At 40.2% G+C, this 27,968-nt stretch overlaps 1 protein-coding gene across 7 annotated transcripts in view; it reads right to left on the bottom strand.

Annotated features, from left to right (window-relative positions):
* HERC2 (HECT and RLD domain containing E3 ubiquitin protein ligase 2) overlaps positions 1–27,968 on the bottom strand; it is a 218,099-nt gene that overhangs the window by 78,347 nt on the left and 111,784 nt on the right. For all 7 annotated transcript variants that reach the window (XM_068545354.1, XM_068545356.1, XM_068545353.1 and 4 more), the window contains 14 exons: positions 27,598–27,828; positions 26,626–26,764; positions 25,060–25,203; positions 22,275–22,417; positions 18,374–18,641; positions 18,092–18,228; positions 17,506–17,604; positions 15,826–15,994; positions 15,597–15,722; positions 13,609–13,717; positions 13,352–13,491; positions 7,305–7,495; positions 6,460–6,565; positions 6,280–6,371 (listed from right to left, as the gene is read on the bottom strand). In XM_068545354.1, coding sequence (XP_068401455.1) covers positions 6,280–6,371; positions 6,460–6,565; positions 7,305–7,495; positions 13,352–13,491; positions 13,609–13,717; positions 15,597–15,722; positions 15,826–15,994; positions 17,506–17,604; positions 18,092–18,228; positions 18,374–18,641; positions 22,275–22,417; positions 25,060–25,203; positions 26,626–26,764; positions 27,598–27,828 — 2,094 coding nt within the window. The remainder of the gene's footprint in view (positions 1–6,279; positions 6,372–6,459; positions 6,566–7,304; positions 7,496–13,351; positions 13,492–13,608; positions 13,718–15,596; positions 15,723–15,825; positions 15,995–17,505; positions 17,605–18,091; positions 18,229–18,373; positions 18,642–22,274; positions 22,418–25,059; positions 25,204–26,625; positions 26,765–27,597; positions 27,829–27,968) is intronic.

Consider the following 27,968-nt stretch of genomic DNA (forward strand, 5'->3'; position numbering starts at 1 on the left):
GCACTGCTGGGGCGCATAGGACGTCTCTTACAGAGGGCCACTTCTCCAAGGTTGAGAAACAGAACCAACCTACCACATACATAAAAATACAAATAGCAATTTAGACAAAATGAAGCAACAGGATTATGTTTCAGACGAAGTAACGAGACAAAACGCCAGAAGAAAAACTAAGTGACGTCAAGGCAACCTACCCAAGAAAGAGTTCAGAGTAATGATCATAAAGATGATGAAAGAACTCAGAAGGAGAATAGATGCACAGAGCGAGAAATTAGAAGTTTTTTTAATAAAGAATTAGAAAATATACAGAACAACCAAACAGAATTAAAGAATGCAATAACTGAACTGAAAAATATACTAGAAGGAATCAACAGTAGCCTAAATGAGGCAGAAGAATGGATTAGTGAGCTAGAAGACAGAGTAGTGGAAACCACTGCTACCAAACAGAGAAAAGAACGAAAAGAAATGAGGACAGTTTAAGAGACCTCTAGGACGACGACAAGTGCACAAATATTCATATTATAGGGGTCCCAGAAGGAGAAGAAAGAGAAAGGACTTGATAAAATATCTGAAGAGATAATAGCTGAAAACTTACCTAAGCTGGGAAAGGAAAAAGTCAACCAAGTCCAGGAAGCACAGAGAGTCCCATATAGGATTAACCCGCAGAGGAATACACAAGGACATATTGTCATAAAAATGAAAAAATTAAAGATAAAGAGAGAATATTAAAAGTAACAAGGGTAAAGCAAAAAATAACATACAAGGGAATCCTATAAGGCTATCAGCTGATTTTTCAGCAAAACCTCTGCAGACCAGAAGGGAGTGCACAATATAAAGTGATGAAAGAGAAAAACCTATAACCAAGAATATTCTACATAGCAAGGCTCTCACTGAGATTTGATGGAGAAAACAAAAGCTTTACAGACAAGTAAAAGCTAAAAGAATTCAGGAACATCAAACCAGCTTTACAGCAAATGCTAAAGGAACTTCTCTAGGTGGAAAAGAAAAGGATACAACTAGAAACAAGAAAATTACAAAATGGAAAAAAGCTCACTGGTAAAGGCAAACATACAGCAGGAAATCATTCACACACAAAACTAGTAGGGAGGTTAAAAGACAAAAGGAGTAAAATCATCTGTACCCACAATAAGGGTTTAAGGGATAGACAAAACAATTAGATGTAAAATACGAATTCAAAAACAGTGACCATGAGGGGAGAAGAGTACAAATGCAGGGTATCTAAAATGCATTTGAAATTAAGAGATCAGCAACTTAAAACAAGCACATATTTAACTAGACTGCTGTACAAAAACCTCACAGTAACCACAAAACAAAACCCTGTAATAGAAATACATACAAAAAAAAAAAGGAAAGCAAAATAACACTAAAGATAGTCATCAAGTCAGAAGAGAAGAGAACAAAAGAAGAAAGGGGAAAAAAAGACCTACAAAAACAAATCCAAAACAATTAGCAAAACGGCAATAGGAACATACGTATGGATAAATACCTTAAATGTAAACGGACTAAATGCTCCAACCAAAAGACACAGACTGACTGAATGGAAACAAAAACATGACCCATATATTTGCTGCCTATAGGAGACTCACTTCAGATCTAGAGACACATACAAACTGAAAATGAGGGGAAGAAATGTTGTATCTTCTTCAATCCAAGAAGGAGATACAACAATTGTAAATATATATCCACCCAACAGAAAAGCATGTCAATATATAAGGCAAACATTAACAGACATAAAAGGAGAAATCGACAGTAACACAATAACAGTGGGGGACTTTAATACCCCACCTTCATTAGTGGACAGATCACCCAGACAGAAAATCAATAAGGAAACACAGGCTTTAAACGACATTAGACCGGAGCGGCTTAATTGATATTATAAAGCATTCTATCCGAGAGTAGCAGAATACACATTCTTTTCAAGTACACATGGAACATTCTCCAGGATAGATCACATGCTAGGCCACAAAGCAAGCCTCGGTAAATTTAAGAAAACTGAAATAATAGCAAGCATCTTTTACGACCACAACACTATGAGATTAGAAATCGACTACAAGAAAACAACTGCAAAAAAAATAAACATGTGGAGGCTGAACAATATGCTACTAAACAACCAGTGGATCACTGAAGAAATCAAGGAGGAAATCAGAAAATACCTATAGACAAATGAAAATAAAAACATGATGATCCAAAACCTATGAGATGCAGCAAAGCAATTCTAAGAGGGGAGTTCTCAAATAAACAACTAACCTTATGCCTAAAGCAACTAGAGAAACAAGAACAAACAAAACCCAAAGTTAGGAGAAGGAAAGAAATCATAAAGATCAGAGCAGAAATAAATGAAATAAAGACTAAAATACCAATAGAAAAGATCAATGAAACTACAAGCTCGTCCTTTGAAAACATAAACAAAATTAATAAACCTTTAGCCAGAATCATCAAGAAAAAACGGGAGAGGGCCAGAAACAATAAAATCAGAAATGAAAAAGAAGTTATAACCGAGGGCACAGAAATACAAAGGGTCATAAGAGACTATTACGAGCAACAATATGCCAATAAAATGGACAATCTAAAAGAAATGGACAAATTCCTAAAAGGTATAATCTCCCAAGACTGAACCACAAAGAAATAGAAAATATGAACAGACCAATTACAAGTACTGATATTGAATCTGTGACTTTTTTAAATTAATTAAGCCATTTATTTTTTATGGACGTATAGTTGATATATAATATTACGTGAGTTACAGGTATACAATATAGTGATTCACAATTTTTAAAGGTTATACTCCATATCTGCTATATTCCCCATGTTGTACAATATATCCTTGCAGCTTATTTTATACCTAATAGTTTGTGCCTCTTAATCCCCTACCCCTATATTGCCCCTCCCCCCTTCCTTCTCCCCGTGGTAGCCACTAGGTTTGTTCTCTATGTCTGTGAGTCAGCTTCTTTTTGTTATATTCACTAGCTGGTGTATTTTTCAGATTCCACATGTAAGTGATATCATACAGTATCTGTCTTTCTCTGTCTGACTTATTTCACTTAGCATAATGCCCTCCAAGTCCATCCATGTTGTTGCAAATGGCAAATTTTCATTCTCTTTTGTGGCTGAGCAGTACTCCATTTTATTCATGTATCACGTCTTTATCCATTCTTCTGTTGATGGACACTTACGTTGCTTCCCTATTTTGACAACTGTAAATAATGTTGCTATGAACATTGGGGTACATGTTATCTTTTTCGGATATACACATGTACCAATTTACACTCCCACCAACAGTGTACAGTTGTTCCCTTTTCTGCAAAAATCCTTGCTAACATTTGTTGTTTGTGTTCTTTTTGATGACAGCCATTCTGACAGGTCTGAGGTGATATCTCATTGTGGTTTTAATTTGCATTTCACTGATGATTTGTGATTTCGAGTATCTTTTCATGTGCCTGTTGGCAATCTGCATTTCTTCTTTGGAAAAATGTCTATTCAGTTCTTCTGCCCATTTTTTAATTGGGTTGTTTTTTTGCTGGTGTGTTGTATGAGCTGTTTATATATGCTGTATATTAATCCCTTATCAGTCATATCATTTCAATTTTTTTTTCTCCCATTCAACAGGTTGTCTTTTCATTTTCTCCAGGGTATCCTTTGCTGTGCAAAAGCTTTTCAGTTAATTATGTGCTGAATCTGTGATTTTAAAACTTGCAACAATCAAAAGTCCAGGACCCGATGGCTTCACAGGTGAATTCTACCAAACATTTAGAGAAGAGTTAACACCTATCCTTCTGAAACTAATGCAAAAAAAAACTGCAGAGGAAGGAACATTCCCAAACTCATTCTATGAAGCCACCATCACCCTGATAGCAAAACCAGACAAAGATATCACACACACACACACACACAAAAAAAAAAAAAAAAAAAAAGAAAGAAAGAAAAGAAAATTTACAGGGCAATTATCACTGATGAACATAGACACAAAAATCCTCAATGGGTGGCCTCCCTGATGGTGCGGTGGTTAAGACTCCGTGCTGCCAATGCAGGGGGTCTGGGTTTGATCCCTGGTCAGGGAACTAGATCTCACACGCATGCTGCAACTAAGCAGCTGGTGAACTGCAACTAAGAAGCCTGTGAGGCTCAACTGAAGGAGCCCACCTGCTGCAACTAAGGAGCCCATGTACCGCAACTAAGGAGCTGGCGAGCCACAACTAAGAAGCCCTCGAACCACAACTAAGCAGCCTGCCTGCTGCAACTAAGGAGCCTGACTGCTGCAAGTAAGACCTGACTCAACCAAATAAATAAATAAATTTTTTTTTAAAAAAAATCCCCAACAAAATACTAGCAAACCAAATCCAACAATACATTAAAAGGATCATACACCATCATCAAGTAGGATTATCCCAGGGATGCAAGGATTTTTCAGTATCCACAAATCAGTGTGATACACCACGTTAACAAACTGAAGAATAAAAACCATATTATCATCTCACTGGACGCAGAAAAAGCTTTTGACAAAATTCAACACCCAATTACGATAAAAACTCTCCAGGGGCTTCCCTGGTGGCACAGTGGTTGAGAATCTGCCTGCCAATGCAGGGGACACGGGTTCAAGCCCTGGTCTGGGAAGATCCTACATGCCGCGGAGCAACTGGGCCCGTGAGCCACAATTACTGAGCCTGCGCGTCTGGAGCCTGTGCTCCGCAACAAGAGAGGCCGCGATAGTGAAAGGCCCGCGCACCGCGATGAAGAGTGGCCCCCGCTTGCCACAACTAGAGAAAGCCCTCGCACAGAAACGAAGACCCAACACAGTCATAAATAAATAAATAAATTAATTAATTAATTAAAAAAAAAAAAAAAGAAGAAGAAAACTCTCCAGAAAGTGGGCATAGAGGGAACATACCTCAACGTAATAAAGGCCATAAAGCCCATCCTGGGCTTGAAATAAAGATACTGTACTACTGTACTCTATACAGTACTGTACAGTAAAGTACACAAAAACACAACCACTTGTAGAGGATGCACCCACATGACAATGTACGCCAGACACGTGAACTAACTTACATGACTGGACATGTGAACACACGTTCTCATCTTTGAAAGCTCGCATCTTGAAGGTTCGTATGTAGGGGACTTACTGTACTCAGAAAACTATAAGATGCTAATGCAGGAAACAGAAGACGACACAAACAGATGGAAAGATACACCATGTTCTTAGATTGGAAGAATCAATATTGTGAAAATGACTATACTACCCCAGGCAATCTACAGTATCAATGCAATCCCTATCAAATTACCAATGGCATTTTTCACAAAACTAGAACAAAAAAATTTTTTAATTTGTATGTAGACACAAAAGACCCCGAAAGCCAAAGCAATCCTGAGAAAGAAAAACAGAGCTGGAGGAATCGGGATCCCTGACTTCAGACTATACTACAAAGCTACAGTCATCAAGACAGTATGGTACTGGCACAAAAACAGAAATACAGATCAATGGAACAGGAGAGAAAGCCCAGAGATAAACCCACGTACATATGGTCACCTTATCTTTGACAAAGGAGGCAAGACTAGACAATAGAGAAAAGACAGCCTCTTCAGTAAGTGGTGCTGGGAAAACTGGACAGCTACATGTAAAAGCACGAAATTAGAACACTTCCTAACACCATACACAAAAAACACTCCAAATGGATTAAAGACCTAAATGTAAGGCTGGATTATTATAAAACTCTTAGAGGAAAACACAGGCAGAACACTCTATGATATAAATCACAGGAAGATCCTTTTTGACCCACCTCCTAGAGTAATGGAAATAAAAACAAAAATAAACAAATGGAACCTAATTAAACTCAAAAGCCTTTGCACAGCAAAGGAAACCATAAACAAAAACACAACACTCAGAATGGAAGAAAATATTTGCAAATGATGCAATTGATAAGGGATTCATCTCCACAATCTACAAACAGCTCATGAAGCTCAGTATCAAAAAAAACAAACAACCCAATCAAAAAATGGGCAGCAGGACTAAACAGACATTTCTCCAAAGAAGACATACAGATGCCCAACAGGCACATGAAAAGATGCTCAATATCACTAATTAGAGAAATGCAAACCAAAACTACAATGAGGTATCACCTCATACCAGTCAGAATGGCCAACATTAAAAAGTCTACAAATAATAATGCTGGAGAGGGTGTGGAGAAAAGGGAACCCTCCTGCACTGTTGGTGGGAATGTAAATTGGTGCAGCCACTATGGAGAACAGTATGGAGACTCTACTTACCTCTGTGGAGTCATTCAGAAGGGACACTGTGGTGTCAGTGGGGTTAATGTTGATTGTCTTTAATTCAATTAGGTTATTTAGGGAATTTCCACCTAGGAAGAAAAAGGGGGTAAAGGAATCAGACAAAGGAGTTTCTATTATATGACAGAAGATACTTTTTGAGTAAAGTAATTCAATTACCTGACACGACAACCAGGGAAGGCATGTAACTACTGTCAGCAGGATCCACTATCATTTTTAATCTATGAACAAGAACATCTGGGAAAATCTCCAAACGAATCCAATGCTTTAAAATAAAAAAAAAAAAAAAAAAAAAAGAGACTTCTTAGTAAAATTCAGCTATATTTTAGCTAGAAAGTATCACTAAAGCTTGACTCTCAATGAGATTTTTAAAATATATAATTTCACATGAGAGATAGAATTTGCCTTTAAGCTGGCAGAAACAAGAGTATTCTACTGCATTACTTGTTTATTAGAAGAATGTCTCCCTCTAAGCCCCAGAAATCATGTGTTTATAGACTCCTGACCTAGGGTGGTCCCTTGATACCCATCAAAGAGTAGTAGGTTATAGAAAACGCTAGAGTCAAAGTGGAGGGAAAGCACCTTTCTCCAAGTCTAACTTGCATGTCTAGATGAGGCACACCCATATGTAGGTGCGAATAAAACAGCATTCCAAAGATAAACACATATTTGTTAGGATATATTAGAAAAACTTCTAACCAGAAGCAGAATCTGAACTCATACATTTTATGCGGGGGAATAAAACAAAACAAAACAAACCCTATTATACCCTCTATCAGTTATATAAAATCTATTACCTATACTGTTTAAAAATCTCTGACAATAAAAGCTGGATGGCATATTACTCTGCAACTTTAAAGTAATTATGAACTAAAACACAAAATGAGTACTGAGAGGTGCCATCACAGTATAACTTAGTAGGTTTTGCAAAGTTCGTGCTGAAGCCCTAAAAGGTAAAGCCATCTAAATGAAGTGTTTCTGGAAGTGCCCCCATGGCACACTACCTTTCCTTGTGAGCCGGAGGACTGCCAGCAGGGCTCGCTGCCGTCAATGAGACGGGAAGCCTGGTTCACAGAGGATGACACGTTTAGGCTCTTCACCATCCGCGCCCAGCTATCCAGCAGCATTCCTGGCTGACTGTTGTGAGAGCGCTTCAGCTGTTTTCCAGAACGGCCACAAAAGATTGCAGACTGTCCTATTTAATGGCGGTCAAACAGTGTTAATACTTGTGGGACAGAACCTTCACAACCAAGAAATAAATATTACATAGTGTTGAGCTCCTTACTTCAAGAAAATAGTAAGTTTCCAAATTAAAAGGAGCTAAATAAATACCTAAAATGGCTTCAAAAAAACCTAGTCAAGGTATTTAACCCCAATTTATGAGATAAAGTTCATATAATGTTATGATTTATTCCACTGGACTCTCTTGAGTAACAACAGAGTGATACATTTCCAGATAGAACAATACATATAAGCTGGGGTGGGGGGTGGGGGGGAAGTTCAGTAACTGTGCTTACAGAAAACATTCTTATCAAAAAACCTTTCATAAATGCAACAAAAACAAATTTGTGAAGTTTCTACCTCCATTAATGGTAAATCTGGAAATTCATCTAGCTCTCCCATTGAGGACAACTAGAAGAGGCAGACAAAACATTTAAAGATAAATAAATCTTGAAAGTATCAGAGTTAACAGGGTGATAAAGAATTATGGGACCAAAGTCAGAGAAAGGCTGAGATGCAAGGTGTTGAGATGAGCGCCCATGGATCAGAGGCTGCTTTTCCCCAGTGTATTTGTCAGTTTCTAAGGGGAACCTTAAAGAGGACACATGACACTTCTGATGGCTTCCTAGGGGGAGGGGGCCAGGAACTGGACTCCAGAGCTCACCAGGAAAGAAGGGGATGGCCACAGAAAAACTCACACTTTGGGCTGGGATCCCAACAGGAAGAACCCCTAGAGGAAGGGTGAACTCTGCAGGGTTGTCTGTTTGTTTTCAGTTTGCAGCTCTGCATGAAATCACCTCAATCAATGAAACTGGACTGAAGTGAGCCCACATAGTTACTTACCCCAATTACCTAGAAGATCAACCCTCTCCCCTCCAATCCCTGGAGAAAGATAATATCTGAGGCCTCAAATTGACTCAAGAAATAATTTTTTAAACATAATGTCCAGTACATGATGGAATATGAGACAAGAAAACATGACTAAAAGCTATGAGAATGACAGACAATAGAAAGAGACCCAAAGAGGCTCCAGATATTAGAGTTATAAGATACAAATTTTATAATAACTATACTCACTATGTTTGAAAAGACACTGAATATCTCAGCAGAGAATTGGAAACTATTTTTAAAAAAAGAAAGAAAGACTAGAACTGTTAAATACAGTAATTAAAATTAAAAATTCAATGAATAGGTTTACCAGCAGACTAGACTCAGGAGAAAAGAGAATTAGTAAAAAAAAAAAATATCTAGAATGAAAAACTGAAAAGCAAAAGTTTAGAAAACATAAATGAGAAGGTGAAAGACTTAGAAGACAGAGATAAGAGTAACAGGTGAAAGAGGAGCCCCAAAAAAGAAGGAAAAGAAAATAGGGCATCGATAATACTGGAAGAAATATTGACTGATGGAAAATTTCCCAAGACCAACAAAAGATATCAAGGCAGAGATTTTAAAAGCCCTACTTTGAAAGTTGGAAGAGAAGATCTTAAATGTTCTTACTACACACACAAAAAAGGGTAATTATGTGAGGTGATGGATGTGTTAACTACCAACCTTACTGTGGTAATCATTTTGCAATATATATATGTACCAAATCATCACACTGAACACTTTAAACTTACACAATGTCATATGTCAATTAAAGCTCAAAAAACCTGGAAAATTAATTAATTAGAAGCTCTACTAACCACAGAAAGATAAATACAAAGAAACACATATGTGCACACATGTAAAATTTGTGTAAGACAGAGACAAGAGTACCTCAAAAGCAGGCTAAGGGGGAATACAAAGACTGAATAGCTTTAATGGAACAGTAACTAAGATTTGCAGCTGACTTCAGCAGAAAAAATATAAACCAAATTACAATGGAATAGTATTTTTAAAGTGCTGAAAGAAAAGTCCCGGCAAAAATGTTTTTCAAAAATAAAGGAGAAATAAAGACACACAAAAAGAGAATTCATAACCACAGAGATGCATTAAAGAAAATATTAAGGGCCATTCTTTAGGCAGGAGAAAAATGATGACGGATGAAAAGTGAAACACACAAAAAGGAATAGAAAAAAAACTACAATATTAAGTATGTGAAAAAAATCTTGACAAATACTACAGAAAATAACAATCATATGCCTTGTATTGTTTAAAATTTACACGTGTAAAATTTTTAAACACAATAATAAAAACATGGTAATTTAAATCACAATGAGGGTTAATGAAGTTAAAGGGATCTCAGGTCCTTGCATTGCTTAGGAGGAGGGTAAAAATACTAAATAATATTAGATTTTATAAGTCAAAAAAGGATGTCACAATATCTTGAGTAACTACTAATACCAAAAATGTATACAACATACACTACTCATATAGTATATGAATACACACTAAACGTGTGTAACTTCTAAGCCAAGTGTGTGTGTTGGGGAGGTGGTGGTTCGCTAACTAATAAAGAACGTTATCAGTCCAAAGAAAGATGGAATGGAGAAAAAAGGGAACAGAAAACAGGCGGAACAACAACAAAGAAAACCACTAAGAAGTTGATCAATTAAAAAAAAATATTTCAGTAACTGCCTTTGATGTAAATAAATACCTAAATGATCCAAATAAGAGACAAAGATCATCACATTGGAATTTTTTTAAAAAACAAAACTATCTACAACCTCCACTAATCACAAGATTACTGAAATATTGAGTTTAGGTAAAAGGCTAGAAAAAGATACACTAAGCAAACACTAACTTCACCATAAAACTGCAGGAGACATTCTTTCAGGCACGCATAAAACATGTGTAAAATCCCATTATATGCTGAGTCTTACGATCATACAAAAGTTTCCCCAAAAATGCCGAAGATCAGTCAGGATACACAATCTGAATGCAATGCAGAAACCAATAAATATATAGAGGTAGAAAATGCGGACATGGTTGAAAATTTAAAAATCGATGAATATAAGAAAATAATTCCAATGGAATTTTAAAAATACTTTTAAATGAATGATTATGAGATATTATTACATATCAGCATTACAGGATACAGCTTAAGCCATGCTTAAAGATAAATTTACAATTTTAAGTTCATATATTAGAAAATATGAAAGTGAGAAATTAATGAACTAATAAGCATTTGGGGCGGGGGTGGGGCACAGAATCAACGTAAACCTAAATTCCATAGGAAAAAGAAATGAGAAAAATATGAGAGACAGCAATTCAAAGTCAAAAGTTGGTTCTTTGAGAAGACTAATAAAATTGATAAACCCATGGCAGGCTGATCAAAAACAAAACAAAACGGGAAAGTATTCAAAGTTAGCCTTGAAAAGGAGACAGCTCTGCAGATTCTACAGATTTCCTTCATAAAGATAAGAGAATATTACAAATTAGGACTAGAAAGGAACTTCCTCAACATGATAAAGGCTATTTATGAAAAACCCACAGCTAACATTATATTCAGTGCTTAAAGACTGAAAGCTTCCCCACTAAGTCCAGGAACAAGACAAGGATGCCTACCCTTGCCACTTCTCTTCAACGTAGTACTGGAAGATCTAGCTGAAGCAATAAGACAGGAAAAAGAAATATAAGGTATCCAAATTGGAGAAGAAGAAGTAAAACTATCCCAGTTCACAGACAACATGATCTTACATGCAGAAAACCCTAATAAAGACTCCACCAAAAAAACCCGTCAGAGCTAATAAATGAATTCAGCAAAGTTGCTGGCTATAAATTCAACACACAAAATGTGTTGAAAACATGCAGTGTATGTGTGTAGTGTATATTTCTATACACTAGCAACAGATATTCCAAAAAGGAAATTTTGAAAAATAATTTAATTTAATATAGCATGAAAGATAAACACTTAGGAATAAATTTAACCAAGAACGCCTAAGACTTATACACTAATCACAAAACACTGCTGAACGAAATTAAAGAAGATCTAAGTAAATGGAAAGACAACTGACAATTCTGCCCAAAGTGATATACAGAGTCAATGCAATTCCTACCAAAATACTGTTTTTTACAGATGCAGAAAAATCCATCCCAAAATTCATATTGACTTCCAAGGGATACCAAATAGTCAAAACAATCTTGAAAAAGAACAAAGTTGGAGGATTCACATTTCCCAATTTCAAAACTTACTACAAAAGCTATCATAATCACTGTGTATGGTGTGGTACTGATGTAAGGATAGGCAAATAGACCAATGGAATAGAATCAAGAGCCCAGAAAAAAAACTCTCACATCTATGGTCAACTGATTTTCAAAAAGGCTGCCAAGACCATTCAATGGTGAAAGGACAGTCTTTTTAACAAATAGTGTTGGGAAAACTGGATACACATGTAAAAGAATGAAATTATACATTATACCATGCATAGAAATTAACTCAAAGTGGTTCAAAGACCTAAATTAAAGTTAAAACTATAAACCTCTTATAAACATAGGGGCTGATCTTCACAACTCTGGATTTAAGCAATGATTTCTTAAGTTGACCCAGAAGTAAGTATGACACCAAATGCACAGGCAACAAAAGAAACAATAAATTAAATTTCATTAAAATTTAAAACTGCATCACAGAATCCCATCAAGAGAGTGAAAAAACAACCCACAGAATAGGATAAAATATTTGCAAATCACATATCTGATTTAATGTCCACAATATATAAAGAACTCCTACAACTCAATACCAAAAGTTTTAAAATTGAATTGACATGCCCCCCCGCAAAAGATATACAAATGGCAAAAAGCATATGAAAAGTGGCTCAATGTCATTTGTCATTAGGGAAACTCAAATCAAAATCACAAGATACTATTTTGCACCCATTAGGATGGCTATAATTTTAAAAAAGAAGAAGAAAATAACAAATGTTGGTAAGGATGTGGAAAAACTGGAACAGCAAAAACACTGCTGGTAGGAATGAAAAATGGTGCAGCCAGTATGGAAAACATTTTGGCGGTTCTTCAAAAAGTTAAAGAACTACCTAATGACCCTGCAATTCTACTCCTAGTTTTGAAAATTGGGACTCAAACAGATTTGTACATCAATGTTCACAGCAACATTATTCACAATAGCTGAAAGGTATAAATAACCCAAATGTCCATTAAGAGATGACTGGATAAGCAAAATGTGGTATATACATACAATGGACTACTACTCAGCCATGAAATGAAGTTCTGACACATGCTACAACATGGATGAACCTTGGAAACCTAATGCAAGGTGAAAGAAGTCAGACACACAAAAACACAAATTTTGTGTGGTTCCACTTATGCATGAGGTACCTAGGGTTGTCAAATTCATAGAGATGGAAAGTGGATTAGAGGTTGCCAGGGGTTGGGGGAGGGAAGAATGGGGATTATTGCTTACTGGGTACACTCCTATTTTGGAATGGTGAAAAAGTCTCTGAAATAGATAGTGATGACAGTGTGCAATATTCCCTTAATTGTACATTTAAGAGTGATTAAAATGGCAAATTTTATGTTGTATATATTCTACCATAATAAAAAAATATATACTAAAAGATATACAAATAAAAAGACTCACTCTCCGTCTCTCCAATCCCACATCCCATCCAACGAAACGTTTACTAGTTTCTTGAGATCCTTTTACCGTTCTTTATGGAAATACAAGCAAACAAACCCTGTTATTCTAGCTCCAGTGACCACTCATTGCTTGAAGAAAAAGCAGCAATTCATCAAGTGGGTAGGACCATCTTTCCTGTTCTGCTGTGCACACAGTACAGTGCTCACCATATAAGTATGAACTTTAAAGAGCAAAGTTAAGTACATTTGTTTCCACAATAATTATCTCATTAATCATAGTCTGATGAAAGAGAACATAACCAGTCTACTATACCTGGTTCATTTATTCTGCCAAATGTATGCCTGGTGTTGTGTTTTCTGGTTTTGAAACAAGTTTCACAAAAATCAAAGTCATCACAGTTTCTGCATTTGAATCTAGATCCATTGATGGGAAACATCTGACAGCCATCACACCTGTTTTTAAAATAGCCATTGAGTTGAAAAGAAAAAGCTGAGGTCATTTATTAAATTTAATTCCAAAGAAAACCATCCCTCCCAAACAAATCTAGCAATATAAAAATAAAAACTCACGTAACGCCAGGATGAATACTAGGTACCAACTCCATTTCTGACAACAGCCCAGTCCAGTGAGACTGCTGAGGAAAGTCGACAATAACATCTTTTCCATTGGCACTGAAAGCTAGGACAGAATAGAAATTGTCTGGAACATCTTTGTCACCAATAAAAACCTAAAATTAAAATTAAATCTATACCTAGCTATGGGATATTATATTATAGTTATTTCTGTTTTACAAAGAGTACTTCTCTTTCAGAGAGACATACTAAGATACTTATGGATGAACTAACACATGATGTCAATCAGGGATTAGCTTCAAAATAACGGAGGGAGGGGATCATGGATGAACAACTTTGGCCAGGAGTTCACCAACTGTTGAAGCCAGGTGATGGGTACACAGAAGCTCAGTATACTATATTCTCTACTTCTGTATATGTTTGAAATTTTCCGCAATAAGAAGGTTTGTTTCATTACGCCAAGCAAAAACTCCATTCAGTTATCTTAGGGAATAAAAATTACATTAATAACGTTTAGACATCTATTGCCCTTTGGTGAAAGCTACTCCAAACATTAACTTCTAAACCAAGTTATTATTTAAATTTATCTTTGTTTTGATTTGTAAAACTTTGAAGAATCTCTTAAGTAAAGAAAACTGTTAAAGTAAAATGTTAAATAGCTTATTTGTTCTTATGTAACCTAAGAAATACTAACACTCCTGTACCACCATTGCAGCCACTTCTAATCTAAGCTGTTTGACAGTAAGAGTTTTCTACAAGACTGAAACAAGAAAAAACAAAGAGGGCTTCCCTGGTGGCGCAGTGGTTGAGAATCTGCCTGCCAATGCAGGGGACACGGGTTCGAGCCCTGGTCTGGGAAGATCCCACATGCCACGGAGCAACTAGGCCCGTGAGCCACAATTTACTGAGCCTGCGCGTCTGGAGTCTGTGCTCCGCAACAAGAGGGGCCACGACAGTGAGAGGGCGGCACACCGCGATGAAGAGTGGCCCCCACTTGCCGCAACTAGAGAAAGCCCTCGCACAGAAACGAAGACCCAACACAGCCATAAATAAATAAATAAATAAATAAATAAATAAACCCAAAAGTTTAAAAAAAAAAAAAAAACAAAACTAACACAGCACATATTTTAAAAAAAAAAAAAAGAAAGAAAAAGAAAAAACGAAGAAAAATAGCACTGAGGGAGTTTAAAGATAAAATAAAACCACACATATACTTGGATCATTTCTCATGCAATTGTTAAAATGGACACAGTATACCTTTTAAACTATGCCATGTGTTTGATCTGAAATCTCAAGAATATCAGATTAAATATAAGCTGAGGAGAATTTTGTGTTTCCAGTTGCTAACTCATAACATTTGCACACATCCATTCCTTAAATTTAGTCCTAAATTCTCACACAGCATTAAGAAAAGAGAGAAGAACACTGAGGAAGCTAGCCATTTGGCAGAAGGATGGACAGAACAAGTTTACAGAACCCCAACATTAGACAAGGCCACCCTGACACTGTAACAGACTGAGATAAAACCAGAACTACTCTTTAACATATCTGGTCACATTCAATCTAATCCAAAGCACAAACCCATCCTGGCTGCTCTGCTTCCTTGCTCATCATAACCTCACTGTGAGTCCATTGTTCTTCCTTCTAAATAATCTTCATTAAGATTCTTAGAATTACCCCATTCCTTGAACCCCTCCCAAAATACACAATGCAAACCCCATGAGTCTTTGTTACACCCACTTATGGAGACACCCCATTTTCCAGGGTATGCATCCTCCCAAGTTGCAGTGAGTTAATACATCTGACTCTGTCCAACAACAGGTGTACTCCTGGTCTACAGAGCACTGAAAAGCAAAACAACACTATTTATGTGTCATAAGGCTTGCTTTCCACTTGTTTTTCTTGCCCTTGAATGAAAAAATAAAAAGTTACATTAGCTGATGAAAAGCTGGCACTTGGGAGTTTTCTTGCCTGGGGAACATTACCTTTCACAACCCCCGCACTCTGATGAGTCACAGATCCCCACTTGTACTTCGGTGTGGTAACTGAGGCTTTGACGCGAACTTTATCACCAATCTTGATGTGAGAAGGGGAGCCTGGTGGAGGATAGCCTAGAGATTCCAATTAAAAAAATGAACTATAATTAGCATTCATTTCTGGGAACTCTGAATCTAACTAAGAAAGACAAAAGAACTTAATGAAGAATGTTCTCACCTATAAGTTCCACATGAATATACCTAACCCAGTAGGTGCCTCCTTTCTGCTGCCAGTCACACTGCACATTGAGGTCATGTAATCCATCTCTATCCAACTTGATAACTTTGCCCACATCTCCTTCACACACTTCTTCGTATGTTCGACAGCATCTAACCATCATTCCCACCTAAAATTAAGTTAAAAATCCAGTCCAGTATACAGGTAAAATGATCAATTGTAAGTAGTATTACTCTAGTCCTAAGAAAAATTTCCTCTACCCCCCCCAGCATGCTCTCAGAATCATTTTACACTAAAAGGAACCAGGGCTCTTTAGAAAACTGCCTGGTTCGATGTCTGGGGCAGGAAATATACAAGATGAATTTGGATCAACTCGTGCCATCAAGCAAGGGAGCTATCAAAGATTAACGGGGTCCCTCAAAAGAACAACCTGACCAAAAGGAAAATGGCTGAAACACATCAAATCCATAACAGCCAATAAATTCATCATAATGATAATAAGCAAAATAAAGGTTCTTGGTCATCTTTTTAAGTACCAGGGCACCAATTCACCACTATGAAAACTGATAACACAAGCAAACAAACAAAAAACAACCATTTATTCTGCCTTTTCTGTGTATACAAACTATATTATAGTTTATCAACCAGAGTTGATAAGAAAGTTTTCTTCAACGAACAGAACTCCAGCTAATAAATTTGGAAGGGATGACAAATTTAGAAAATCACTATTGTGGGACCCTTCTTGATGGGTCTAGATAATGACATTAATGGCTACCGAAGCGCCAAGATGGACAATTTAATAGAGAACGGATGGCGCAGACGACAAGTGATGCTGCATGTTGGGCCGTACGATACATTCTTTCCCAAGATGCAGCCTGAGTCCACTCACCCTCCAGCCCTCACTTTGACTTTACAGGAGGTGCAGAGGAGAGGCAGGAAGATGTGGGCCAACGTAATTTTAGCCACAAATAAATGGCATGAAAAGGAAAAAAAGAGGGAGAAACTGTTCTAGGGTAAAAAGACACATCACCCAAATGTGAGATGCGTGATCTTGTTCGTATCCAACTCTTAAAAAATGACTATAACAAGCCATTTTTGAGAAAATTGGGAAAATCTGAGCAAGCATTAGATATAAGATGATAGTAAGGAATTATTGTTTATTCTGTTAGGCAATGCTAGGTAACAGTAATGTCGTTATGTTAAAAATAAAATCCTTTATCTATTAGCGATACATATTGTTGACATATTTACATGAGAAATGAGATGATTTCTGGGATTTTCCCAGAAGTATACTAACTAGAACAGAAGAATTAAAACAGGAAAAGAAAGGATTTAAGGTTAGAAAGGACTACATAAAGAGCATAACTAAATGTTTAAAATTAGATGGCAATGAGAATAACATTTTTTTTTAAAAAGCAAAAACAGATTGTAAAAGTGTCCGAAATGGGGGTCACCGAGAAGCACAGGGCTGTGCGCCACGTCACTGTGGACGAGCCCCTTTTGCTCTCTGGCTCTGGTACCCCCCCACCCCTTGCTCATCTTCTGCTCCCCCGTCCTCTGCTGCAGCCACAGTGGCCTCCCCTGCTGGGTGCTGCACCCTCCCTCTCTGGCTTTCTGAGATGCTCAGACATTTGCTGAATGAAAACCTAAACAAAGTTCCAGCCTAAGACAACTACTCACCTGAATATTCTCTCTCACGTACACAGCATAATCATCATTACTCAGGAAATCAGCTCGCTTTTTATACGTCTGGCTCTCTGTTACAACAGCACCAGTAGACTACAAAAGACAAATACATTTTTTTAAATGGTGAACCAGATAAACCTACTTAAAAAGAAAGTAGTTTGTGAAATCTGTAATATTAAAAAAGAAAGTATAAAATATTATCCTATGTTTTCACTATAAAATTCTTCATTTAAAAGAGACTAATAGCAACAGGATTGTAAGCAGAATAAATCTCAAAAGCTGAAAGTATAGAAAATTTCTGAGCCATATCCAAATTAATCCCATAAAACAACTGGCTCAGATCAGAAGTCAATGTGTCCTGTAAATAATGATTTTTTATTAAGATCTTCTCTAATGGCTACCCAACATCATTAGATGTTGGAACAAGGGTCTGTCTTAAAGCTAAAAGTAATTAAGAGACAGAAAACCCAGGCAGCACTTCGTAGCTTTGCCTCGTGCCCAGCAGAACCGCAGAGGGGCCCATGGAGTGGTGCAGAGGAATCCAGAGCTCAGGACAGATGGGCATGAGGGGAGCACTGACCACAGCACAGGCCGTGTCATCCACATCCTCCACCACCTCCTCGTCTGAACACTCCTCAGACCCCGTGTCTGCATCCGAGAGATCCGTGACCTGCACGTCAGCATGGTCCAGCAGCCACCCAACCAAGGCTTCCACGCCTAGGAGCAAGCACACACAGCACAACCACGGTGAGGACCACAGCGCCTGCCTCCCGAGGGGCCTCTGACGTTAGCATTTCACGGGAAGCCTACAAACAAATGGGTGGGCACATTAAGTCCAACACCCACAAGGAAAACCCAGTACCTGGCAAGCCAGCAGCATTCCCAGAGGCGCCAGTGAGTGACTTCAGTGCAAACTCGATGTTCCTTCTAGGAAACCCCATTTCCATGAGCTGAACCACAATAGGCAGAGCAGGACCAGGAGACTGCTTGTGCTTCTTCGCTCTAACTGGGCGAACACGCTGCACAGGGACAGGCGTCGTGGCCTCGCTGGAGCTGCAGTCTTCAAACACAGGGCTCAACGGGTGAGTAGACTCCACAGCCAGACACTGACACACGGCCAACGCGGCAGCCTGGGCAAATGAGAGCGGAGCTTGGGGGTTTCTAAATCAGGGGACTGAGAAGTCCAGGGAAATGGAAAGTACAGACCACTACTATGAACTACAGTACAAAACTATAGAAAGCCCTGGCTTACATGTGTATTTTTAAATGAATGGATAAAACATGTTTAAAAACAACAAAGACAACTTTCGTAGTTGAATGCAGAGGAAAGATTCAATGGTCAAGTAACTCCTGCTTCAGTACACACAGAGTCTACCTAGTAAATGAGCTAATTATCAATGTCCACTGAGGAAACTTCACAGCAGCCTCGAACGCTGAGCGAGCGAACACAGGTGAGAGGCCTGATGGGGCGGGAGAAAGGGACCCCCACCCTTCCCCATGACAGGTCAGTGCCCACAGCCTCCCGCTTTCTTCCCTCTGCGCGCAGGTCAGAGATGGCACAGGACCCTCTCGTGTGCCACCAAATCAACTCCCAACTATTCAAAGGCAGAAAAGCCACTCTGGGGGTTAAACACGGTATAAAAAAAATGAGGGAAATAAAGAAGTACTGGGTAACAAATTGCAGTGAATCAATGAATACATGCATCACCGTGGCCTGCAGCTGGGAACTGCCTGCCTCCAGACAGGGAGCCCTCCCCCTGGTCCACTTGCAGCTCTCTGCCCCTTCTCTTCAGTTGTTCTCACAGCACTGAGACTTGCTTTTTTTTTTTTTTTTTTTTTAACTGAACACGTGTGGAAGGCATTCGGAGGAAACAGAAGACACCGTTGGGCCTTCCAGTGCTTAGGAAGTGTCAAAAGCCTAGGGTTTTGCTGTGAAGTCCAAATAACTCGGAAGTGACAGGCTTCCTAAAAGCTTACAACTCAGAACCAGATCGAACTAGGGATTCTGGTTCTGGTAATGGAGAGGGAACTGGACTAAGCCTCTGCCGTGATAATAATTATGAATTCTGGACAAAATATTTTTAAAAACTGTTTGAAGGTCCCGGAGAAAACAGGAACAGGTGCAACCTTGACCACAGGGAAGCCCACAGGCAAGCCGCTAACAGGGGCACTGTCACTGGACAGCGGCCTGCCAGAGCAAGTAGAGGTGAGGGAGAACCACAAAATGCACATGCGGTCTACCCTCGAATCTCTGGCGGGCGGCAAAACTGAGCGTGCGTGAGACTCAAGAACCCAGCCAAAAGAAACTGCTGGAAGGCCCAGTGCTAGGGAGACGGTGTGACATCCCAGTCCAACCAAGTTTCAGCACGTTGCTCAAGATGTAAAGGTCTCCACTGAAACCTCAGAAGAGATTCTAAATCCCACAGAATTAGAGACCAGGAACCAGGACTAAGGGCCAAACAAAAATAAATCATCACCAAAAAGTCGAGAAACAGGCCTCCTTAGACTGAGGAAAACTACCAGGTACTGAACCACCTACAAAAATAAAATTCCTCATTCTCCAGAGGAAGGTGACAGACCCAGAGCCCATACGACATAATATCCAAAACATCCAGAATACAATAAATTTTTTTCAGATATGTAAAGAAGCAGAATCAATAATCAGAAGAAAAACTGCCACTGGTAGCAGACCAACAAGTGGCCTAGGCAATAGAATTAGCAAATAAGAAATTTAACATAACAATCAGATATATGTTTTAAAATATACAGTAAAAGATAGATATAAAGGGTGAAGAGATGGGAACTGTCAAGAACGATAAAACTATAAAATATGAACCAAATGGAAATATGAGATCTGAAAATATAAAATAAAGAATTTCTTGGGTGGCTTACAGCAGATTAGACCCAATAAAGCAGCACACCCTGACCTTTACAACAGTTCAGTACAGTTAACCAAGCCATTTAACCAAGAGACTTAAAAATAACAGAAACTCACTAATAATCTAGCAAACTACAGCAATAATCTTAGAAAAGAACAAAAGAGAGCGGGACAGGAAAAAATATCATAGTCAATAGTATCCAAATTTGGTGGTGGCGGGGGGGGGGGGGGGGGGGGGGGAAATCAAGTCAGAGCTACAAGTAACTTAAGCAAACCCCAAGGAGTATAAGGGGGAAAAACCACCTACACCATAAGCACACTTAGTCAAATTGCAGAAAACAAAAAGAAAAACAGAAAATCCTAAATGCAGCCAGAGGAAATGAAAGACATTTCATACAGAACAATAAGAATGTCAGCTGAATTTCCATCAGAATCAATGGCGGCAAAGCAATGGAAGCTCTCTCTCTGGTACAGTAGCCCTTCCCGGTTCTTAAAGGACAACTCCAGGTCTCCTTGTTTCCTCCGAGTCTTATCTTTCCCCGTGACACTGGGCACCTCCCAGCGTGGCTCTGGGGTGCATCTGCCCAACACCCTCTTCATTGCTCAGTGTCCTGTTTTTATCCGATAGGTGACTGGCAACACAGCCTTGCAGCAACTTTCACCTGATCTCCCTTCTCAAGTTTTCAGACCTAAGGAGTAGCTGGCATTCAGGCCTACTTGGAGAAGGCCCGGCACCCGCCTCTCCTGCTGCCCCCATGCCCAACATTTCCTGCCTTCTCCCTTTGCCCCCCACCAGCTTCCTAGCTCACTCTGGATCCTGGCTCCCCACAGGGTCTTAGTCTCTGAAGATTTCTACTACGGTATTGCCTGCCTGCCAAATTGAGCACTCAAGGTTTTGGTTTTTGTGTGTGTGTTTTTTTAATTTATTTATTTATTTTTGGCTGTGCTGGGTCTTCGCTGCTGCACGCGGGATTTCTCTACTTGCAGTGAGTAGGGGCTACTCTCAGTTGCGATACGTGGGCTTCTCATTGCAGTGGCGTCTCCTGTTGCGGAGCACGGGCTCTAGGCACACAGGCTTCAGTAGTTGCAGCACGCGGACTCAGTAGTTGCAGCTCACGGGCTCTAGAGCGCAGGCTCAGTAGTTGTGGCGCACGGGCTTAGTTGCTCCACGGCATGTGGGATCTTCCCAGACCAGGGATCGAACCCGTGTCCCCTGCATTGGCAGGCGGATTCTTAACCACCGCGCCACCAGGGAAGCCCTCAAGGTTTTGTTTTTGTCTTTGATATTTTGTCCAGAATTTCTGATGTAGTACAAAGCAAGAAGTATTTTTTAAAATATCTAGTCCTCCACGTGGTGGGCCATGAAAGTTCCCACCATGCTTAGACGTGGTCAGATGTCAGTCTCTTCTATGGGAACATGCCCACAGCCCCACCCCTGAGTATGCAGTGCAGTGCACATGCTCCAAAACAGGGTGTTGGCTGAGAGCCTGGCAGCAACAAGGCATGCTCGAGACAGGCTTTGGCGTGAGTGAAACAAATGAGCAAGTGCCATATTCCTAGGTCTAATGGGGCTCTTTCAGTAATAATATTTCCTGGAAAAAGATCCCTCCATGAATATTTGAGCATTAACCCAAATGCTGAATCTAGTTGATTTTTACAGATAATTCACGGAAACTCTAAATAAGAGTAAACTTTAACTCATTCATTCTCTAACTAGTATTGTAATATTCTATGACAAACATGGTTAAAACCTACCTAGTCATAAGAATTATTTTGGCATATCATTTAAAATTAGACTATATCCGTAAGAAAATACACATCTAGGAAAAAAAGTTGTTCACAATCTAATGCACTGGATTAAAATTGCCAAGGCTACTGACTGTACCTCAAGCTCCTGTTTGTCAAATATGGCCTTCACTGGAGATGGCTGGGTGGCCGAGGCCAACAACTGCTGCAAGAGGATCATTGGGGGTTGTGGCCCTTCAGGAGACATGTCCCCAAGGTCAGGGGATGCAGCTGCTCCGTCATCTGAATTTCAAAACAAAATATCGATGACACCGCACTTTCAACAGCAAACATTTCCTTACTACAAAAGATAGTGCATTGAGCATGTTAAACCAGGTATGATTTCTACCTCATCAAGCATCAGGTAACCAAAATCTTCAAGGCTTGTTCCACTCCCTGCTTTTTGGCCTCAGTCCTTCTTTAGTTCATCTGTCTGTGTCTTTAGAGCCAACCAAAGCTACCTCCCAGATTCCTGCCCTTGGTCCAGTTCTTAACCTTCTCCATCTTGGTGCTCACTCATTGCTCCAGAAACCCCTTCTATGAACACTCCCAAGTTTGTATCTCTAGCAATGGTTTTTCTGTTAACCTTGTTCAGACTATAAACTGACACCAATTCCAAACATGACGTGTGGTCAGGGTGGTGTCTTTTGTTGTAATGTGAGCAGCTTCGGGTGAGGTGTCTGGCACTTCTTGTTTGCCCTGGGACCACTGATAGCCAGGTTTGGTTACAATTTCAACTAATCCTCTAGACCAGAGGTTGTAAATCGCCTCGAAGTGCCAGAGAGTAAACAGTTTAGGCTTACCGACCACAGGGTCTGTCACAGCTACTCAACTCTGCCACTGAAGTGTGAAAGCGGCCAGAGATGACACGTAAACAAGCAGGTGCGGCTATGTTCCCATAAAACTTTGTAAAACAGGTGGCTGTGGTGGATTTTTTAAGCCCTGTGCTAGACAGGCTCCATCTGGAGCCCTTGATCTGCCCCAAGCGTGGGATGGTAATCCCGATTCAGTGCTGCCATAGCTCCTCATCGGGGTGACCACAGAACAGCCAATCCAATTCCCTGGGCTCTGGTTCCTGATCTTCTAATACCACTGTGGATTATCTTCAAGGTCCCTAATGTCTAGTACGGAATGAATCTGCACTTTCATTAGATTTACCTCATACTCAGCATGTTATAATTAAATTCATAATGCCCTCTTAAGTCTAGGAAACAAAACGAAACACCCCACGCTCCACTGGACTTTCTAATTTTTGTCAACAGCCCTCCTCCCTATTCTCCCTATAACTCAAGCTTGAAACATTAGCCATCTTTGACTTTTCACTAGTTTTCCAAAAAGATATCATCGAAAAGACTACACCATCACAGTGTCTACTGATACCTTCTTTCCATTTTTCATGCCTTCCTCTGGAAGACACCTTATCACTTGACACAATTGCCCCCATCTCCATGATCTCCCTGTTTCAAATACTCCTATAACTCACTAGCGTATGTATTTATCTTCCTCAACATGAGTCCTTGTCATGACAGGCGCTGCCACAGCTTCCCCAGTCAGCCTTACCTCTCATTCTGGTAGTCAGGGCACTCTATCACATGACTTCAACTGACCTCTCCAGCTTTAGCCCCACAGTCCTCGATAAACGCTGAGCTCCTTACAAAGCTCAGGACCCACATACTTACTGCTTATGCCTGTGCTCCTACCGTCTCCTCCCGCGGGACGGAGACGCCTCAGTACCCTGCACCCAGGGTCTGCCACACACTTCCAAGGCTGCTCTCCCCAGCCCTCTGCTGCCAGCATCCCCCAGACGCCTGTGAACCTGTGCTCACATGTCTTACAGCACACAGGCCCGTACCTTGGACAGAGCCATCTGCGTCCATTTTCTATCCCCACCCTCACCCCAGAGAGTAAAAAATCATAAACAAGGACTATCTTGCTCCCCATAATATTTAACACAATGTCCCTCAATAATAGGTAATCAAAAAATATTTCATAGCTTTGTTTTTTTTTTCTATTCAAAGTGATAGGAACTCATTCCAGAAAATTGAGGTAATATAGAAGAGTACACAGAACATAAAGTCAGCTGAAATTCTACGGTCACTATTTTGGTAAGCAAATGAATCTATGGCAAATCTACAAACTGATATACATAGCAATGAGCTTTTTTGTTTATCATTTTCAAGTTTCCATGGCATTAACATATACATATATATCATCATTGTGAATGGCGCCATGGTATTCCACTGCATGGGTACCCCACCTTAATAATGGGCATTTAGGTATCTCCAGTTTCCATCACAAAAACAATACCAACAAAAAAGCCATGATGAGCGTCTGTAAACACGTATCTCCATGCCTTCTCATGTGATAAATTCCCACAAGATGACTTGCTAATCATTGGATATACAGTAGATACAGATATGTGTGTGTGTGTGCATTCTGAAGTCTAACATTTCCTCAAATGCCCATTAAATGGTTGTACCAACTTAAATTCCCACTGGCAAAGTGTTAGAGCAGTGCCACTTTACGTGCATATGAACCACCTTAGGGCCTTGTTAAAAACGCAGATCCTGATTTCTTAGCTCTGGGGTGTGGCCTGAGAGTCCACATTTCTACATGTTCCCATGTGCCATCAATGCTACTGGTCCTTGGGCCGCACTTTAAATAGTGAGGCAGTAGAGCACTGTTTTCCCTCCCTCCCCACCAAATCCCCTCCGGCTTTGCCTATCACTTTTCATCAATTACTAGCCAGGTTGCACATCTTCCTTGTACATGTAGAAGCCATCTGTACCTCCCCTTTTATGCACTGCCTGTTCATGTCCCTTGCCTGTTTCCTACTGGAGTATCTGCCTTTCTGACAGATTCAAAAGGGCTCCTTAAAAAGATACCTGTATGAGCAGCTGCGGCCTCCTGAACAGCTGGCTGAGACAAGATCTGCCTGAGCTGGTCCTGGTGGGAAAGCAGAGCACGGCCCGCCTTCAGAATGTACAGCTTTAGCTGCTGGCACCTCAGCAGGTCCAAGTCTACTTGCCCTGTGGGGAAAAAAAAAGGACTCAGCAGGAATGGAACACGCTACTTGGGCTCTCCCCCTCAGCAGCTGTACAGCCTTGAGGAAGGCACTGCCCTGAGGGACTCAGCTGACCACGTCAAAGCCTGTCCGTAATGTAGGACTTGCCTTTCCCAGTACCGTGTGGGTAAGCGTCCTCTACCTCCCCCAGGTCTTCTCCCTTTCCCGCTCCCCATGCATTACCTCGGGATGGGGCGAGTATTAGACGGTTTAACACAGTTAGAACCATGTTAGCTATTGCCAGCATAATCAAGTATTTCCCAAATTGCTGAAATTTCAACCAGATACCTACATCACAAATAAAATACTTTCACCTTGTCTTCCCAAGACGCCTATGAGACACTTTTGTCAGACACTCACAGCATACAGTTCTCTAACTCACCAAAATCATCGCACCCTACAGAATCTTATCTAAACAAATAACTGCAGTAATGTCCATGGGCGGACTGAGGAACAGACTGGGGAAGCCACCACAAGGATGGTAGGCAGACCACAAGGAGAGCCAGATTACAGTCACAGCAGCAGCGTTCCGAAGCAGGGCATGCTGGAGGCCATGGAAGGCAGCATGGGGACGTGGGAATGTGGGATGGAAGGGCACAGGAAGAGCCAGAGGTGCCACTGGGGCACCAAGCTCGAATACCTGGCAGACAGGTTTATTCACTGTGACAGGAAAACACTGGCTAAGGGACGAAGTCAGTTGAATTGTTGACATGCTGTGGTTTACATGCACCTGGCCCTCTAGCCAGAGATGTGAACTGGAGATCCAGAGTTAAAGGTGTTTACCATCATAAACGCTGCAGCAGCAACTACAGGAATGGGGAGAAATGGGTGAGAAAACTCAAGAAGAGTGGGCAGAAAGATCAAGAAGTTATGGATGAAACCACAAGGATTTCCAATGTGCAAAGAATGGTCAGGGAGAAGAACTCTCAAAGAATGTGTGAGCGGCAATGTAAGGAAAGTCAAGAGAGCAGTGGAAGAGGAAGAGTTCAAGCACGAGTGGCCTTGGTCTTCGACGGGTGGCCGGCGTCCAGACACCAAGCGAGGCAGGTCCAAACACACAGGCCCTGCTGGGTATGGCTGTGATGAGGCCAGGGGGCAAATGGGGAGGGGGAAAGAACACAGACTCGTCTTCAAAAAGTGTGCGCAGAAGAACACTGGCACCGGGAGGTGGGGAGGCCTGGGGTTCTTCAGGTGCCACCCCCGCCATGGCACCATTCTTTGCATCACCTACTCTCATCTCCACACCCATCGTCACTCAACCGATGGCAATCCATCTGAACCCAAAGACTTCAGCAGTGACAGAACTTGCTCTGACAGAACAACAAACACTGTCCAAACAACAATAGTTAAGACTGTAGCTGTTTCATCATGAAAGGCATGTACTGACCTGCAAAACCCTGTTTAGGTGACTTCTTTATTTTGTGTTTTTCCAATTTGCTTCCAGCAAGGTTCACCAGCTGAGCCCAGACCGAGAGCATGGGCTCTGTGAAGGGCAAGTTGGTGACGCTGAACGCCACAGCAGGGAGCTGGAGAGGGAGCACAGAAACCTTCAAAGTGTGTCCAACGAGAAGGACAAAGGAATGTTCTCAAAGTTATCATCACTATGAGTCGTAATTCTGAAGCAACACACATATTCGTAAGTCTTTCTAGATCTGAAAATAATTTTAAAAAGATGACCCTGAAGGCAAGATAAAGGCTTACATGTATAGTACATATAACCTAAATTAATTTTTTCTTTACCGACTTGTTAAACAATAATTACATCATGGTGGTAGTTATTAACTTCTTAGGTATTTTCTATACATTTCAAATTTTCTACAACATGCATATATTCCTATAATAATCAAAAACAGTATTTTATTGAAAGATATAGGCAAATTGCACTTAGGTCACATCAAAGTAATATAAACCACTCACTTTCCCTATGGATCCCTAATTCACAGATTTAAGAGGACAGTAGCTGCTACATATGTCATGTCACACTCATGAAGAAAGATCATTTTTTTTAAAGGAGTCATTTTTAAGGTTTTTTTGAAAGTTGAGTCGTTCAATAAAAAATAAATTTCATAAATTCACATTTTGAAATAAATAAAACTAACTTATACTTACACAGGACCCTCTAAATTGCTAATGCCCCTTCATGTCTTTTGAGGCTTAAAATAAGACACACGAACTACTAATCCGTATACAGCCCTGTGAGATAGGCCCTGCTAATCAAAGGAAGAAAGATAGATGGTTTTCCTTAAGGTGGGTAGCTTCCTAGAAGGCCAACCTAGACTACAAGAATCAAGTTCTTCCCAGGTCTAGTATGAAACCCCTTTGCCTCATTACCTAGTAACCCGAACACAAGTTCACCTACTGGCTTCAGCTGATTCAGTGGGCAAACGCGACACGTCCGCATGTCGGAGAACTGCACGGTGATCTTGCCCTTCGGGGTGATGCGAGTCACGGTGCCTTCTCCAAACTCATCATGCGTGACTTGTCCCCCTAGTCGCAACCGACCGTCAATGCCTCCAATCACAGCCAGGACTGCCATGAGGCCCCCCACCTCAGGGGCCTCAGAGTCAGGAAAGTAGTCCTCTAACAGAGCCTAATGCAGACAGACAGCAAGCTTGTAGACGAGAGCCCAAGGGCTGCCTGTCTCCTACACGCTTGCAATTAAGCCGAATTCACTTTTACGTTAGTTTCCTCAATAATTTTTTCCAGTAAAAAGTATTCTAAAATACATCC

This window comes from Eschrichtius robustus, chromosome 5 (assembly GCF_028021215.1).
Source record: "Eschrichtius robustus isolate mEscRob2 chromosome 5, mEscRob2.pri, whole genome shotgun sequence".
In the NCBI taxonomy this organism is placed as follows: domain Eukaryota; kingdom Metazoa; phylum Chordata; class Mammalia; order Artiodactyla; family Eschrichtiidae; genus Eschrichtius; species Eschrichtius robustus.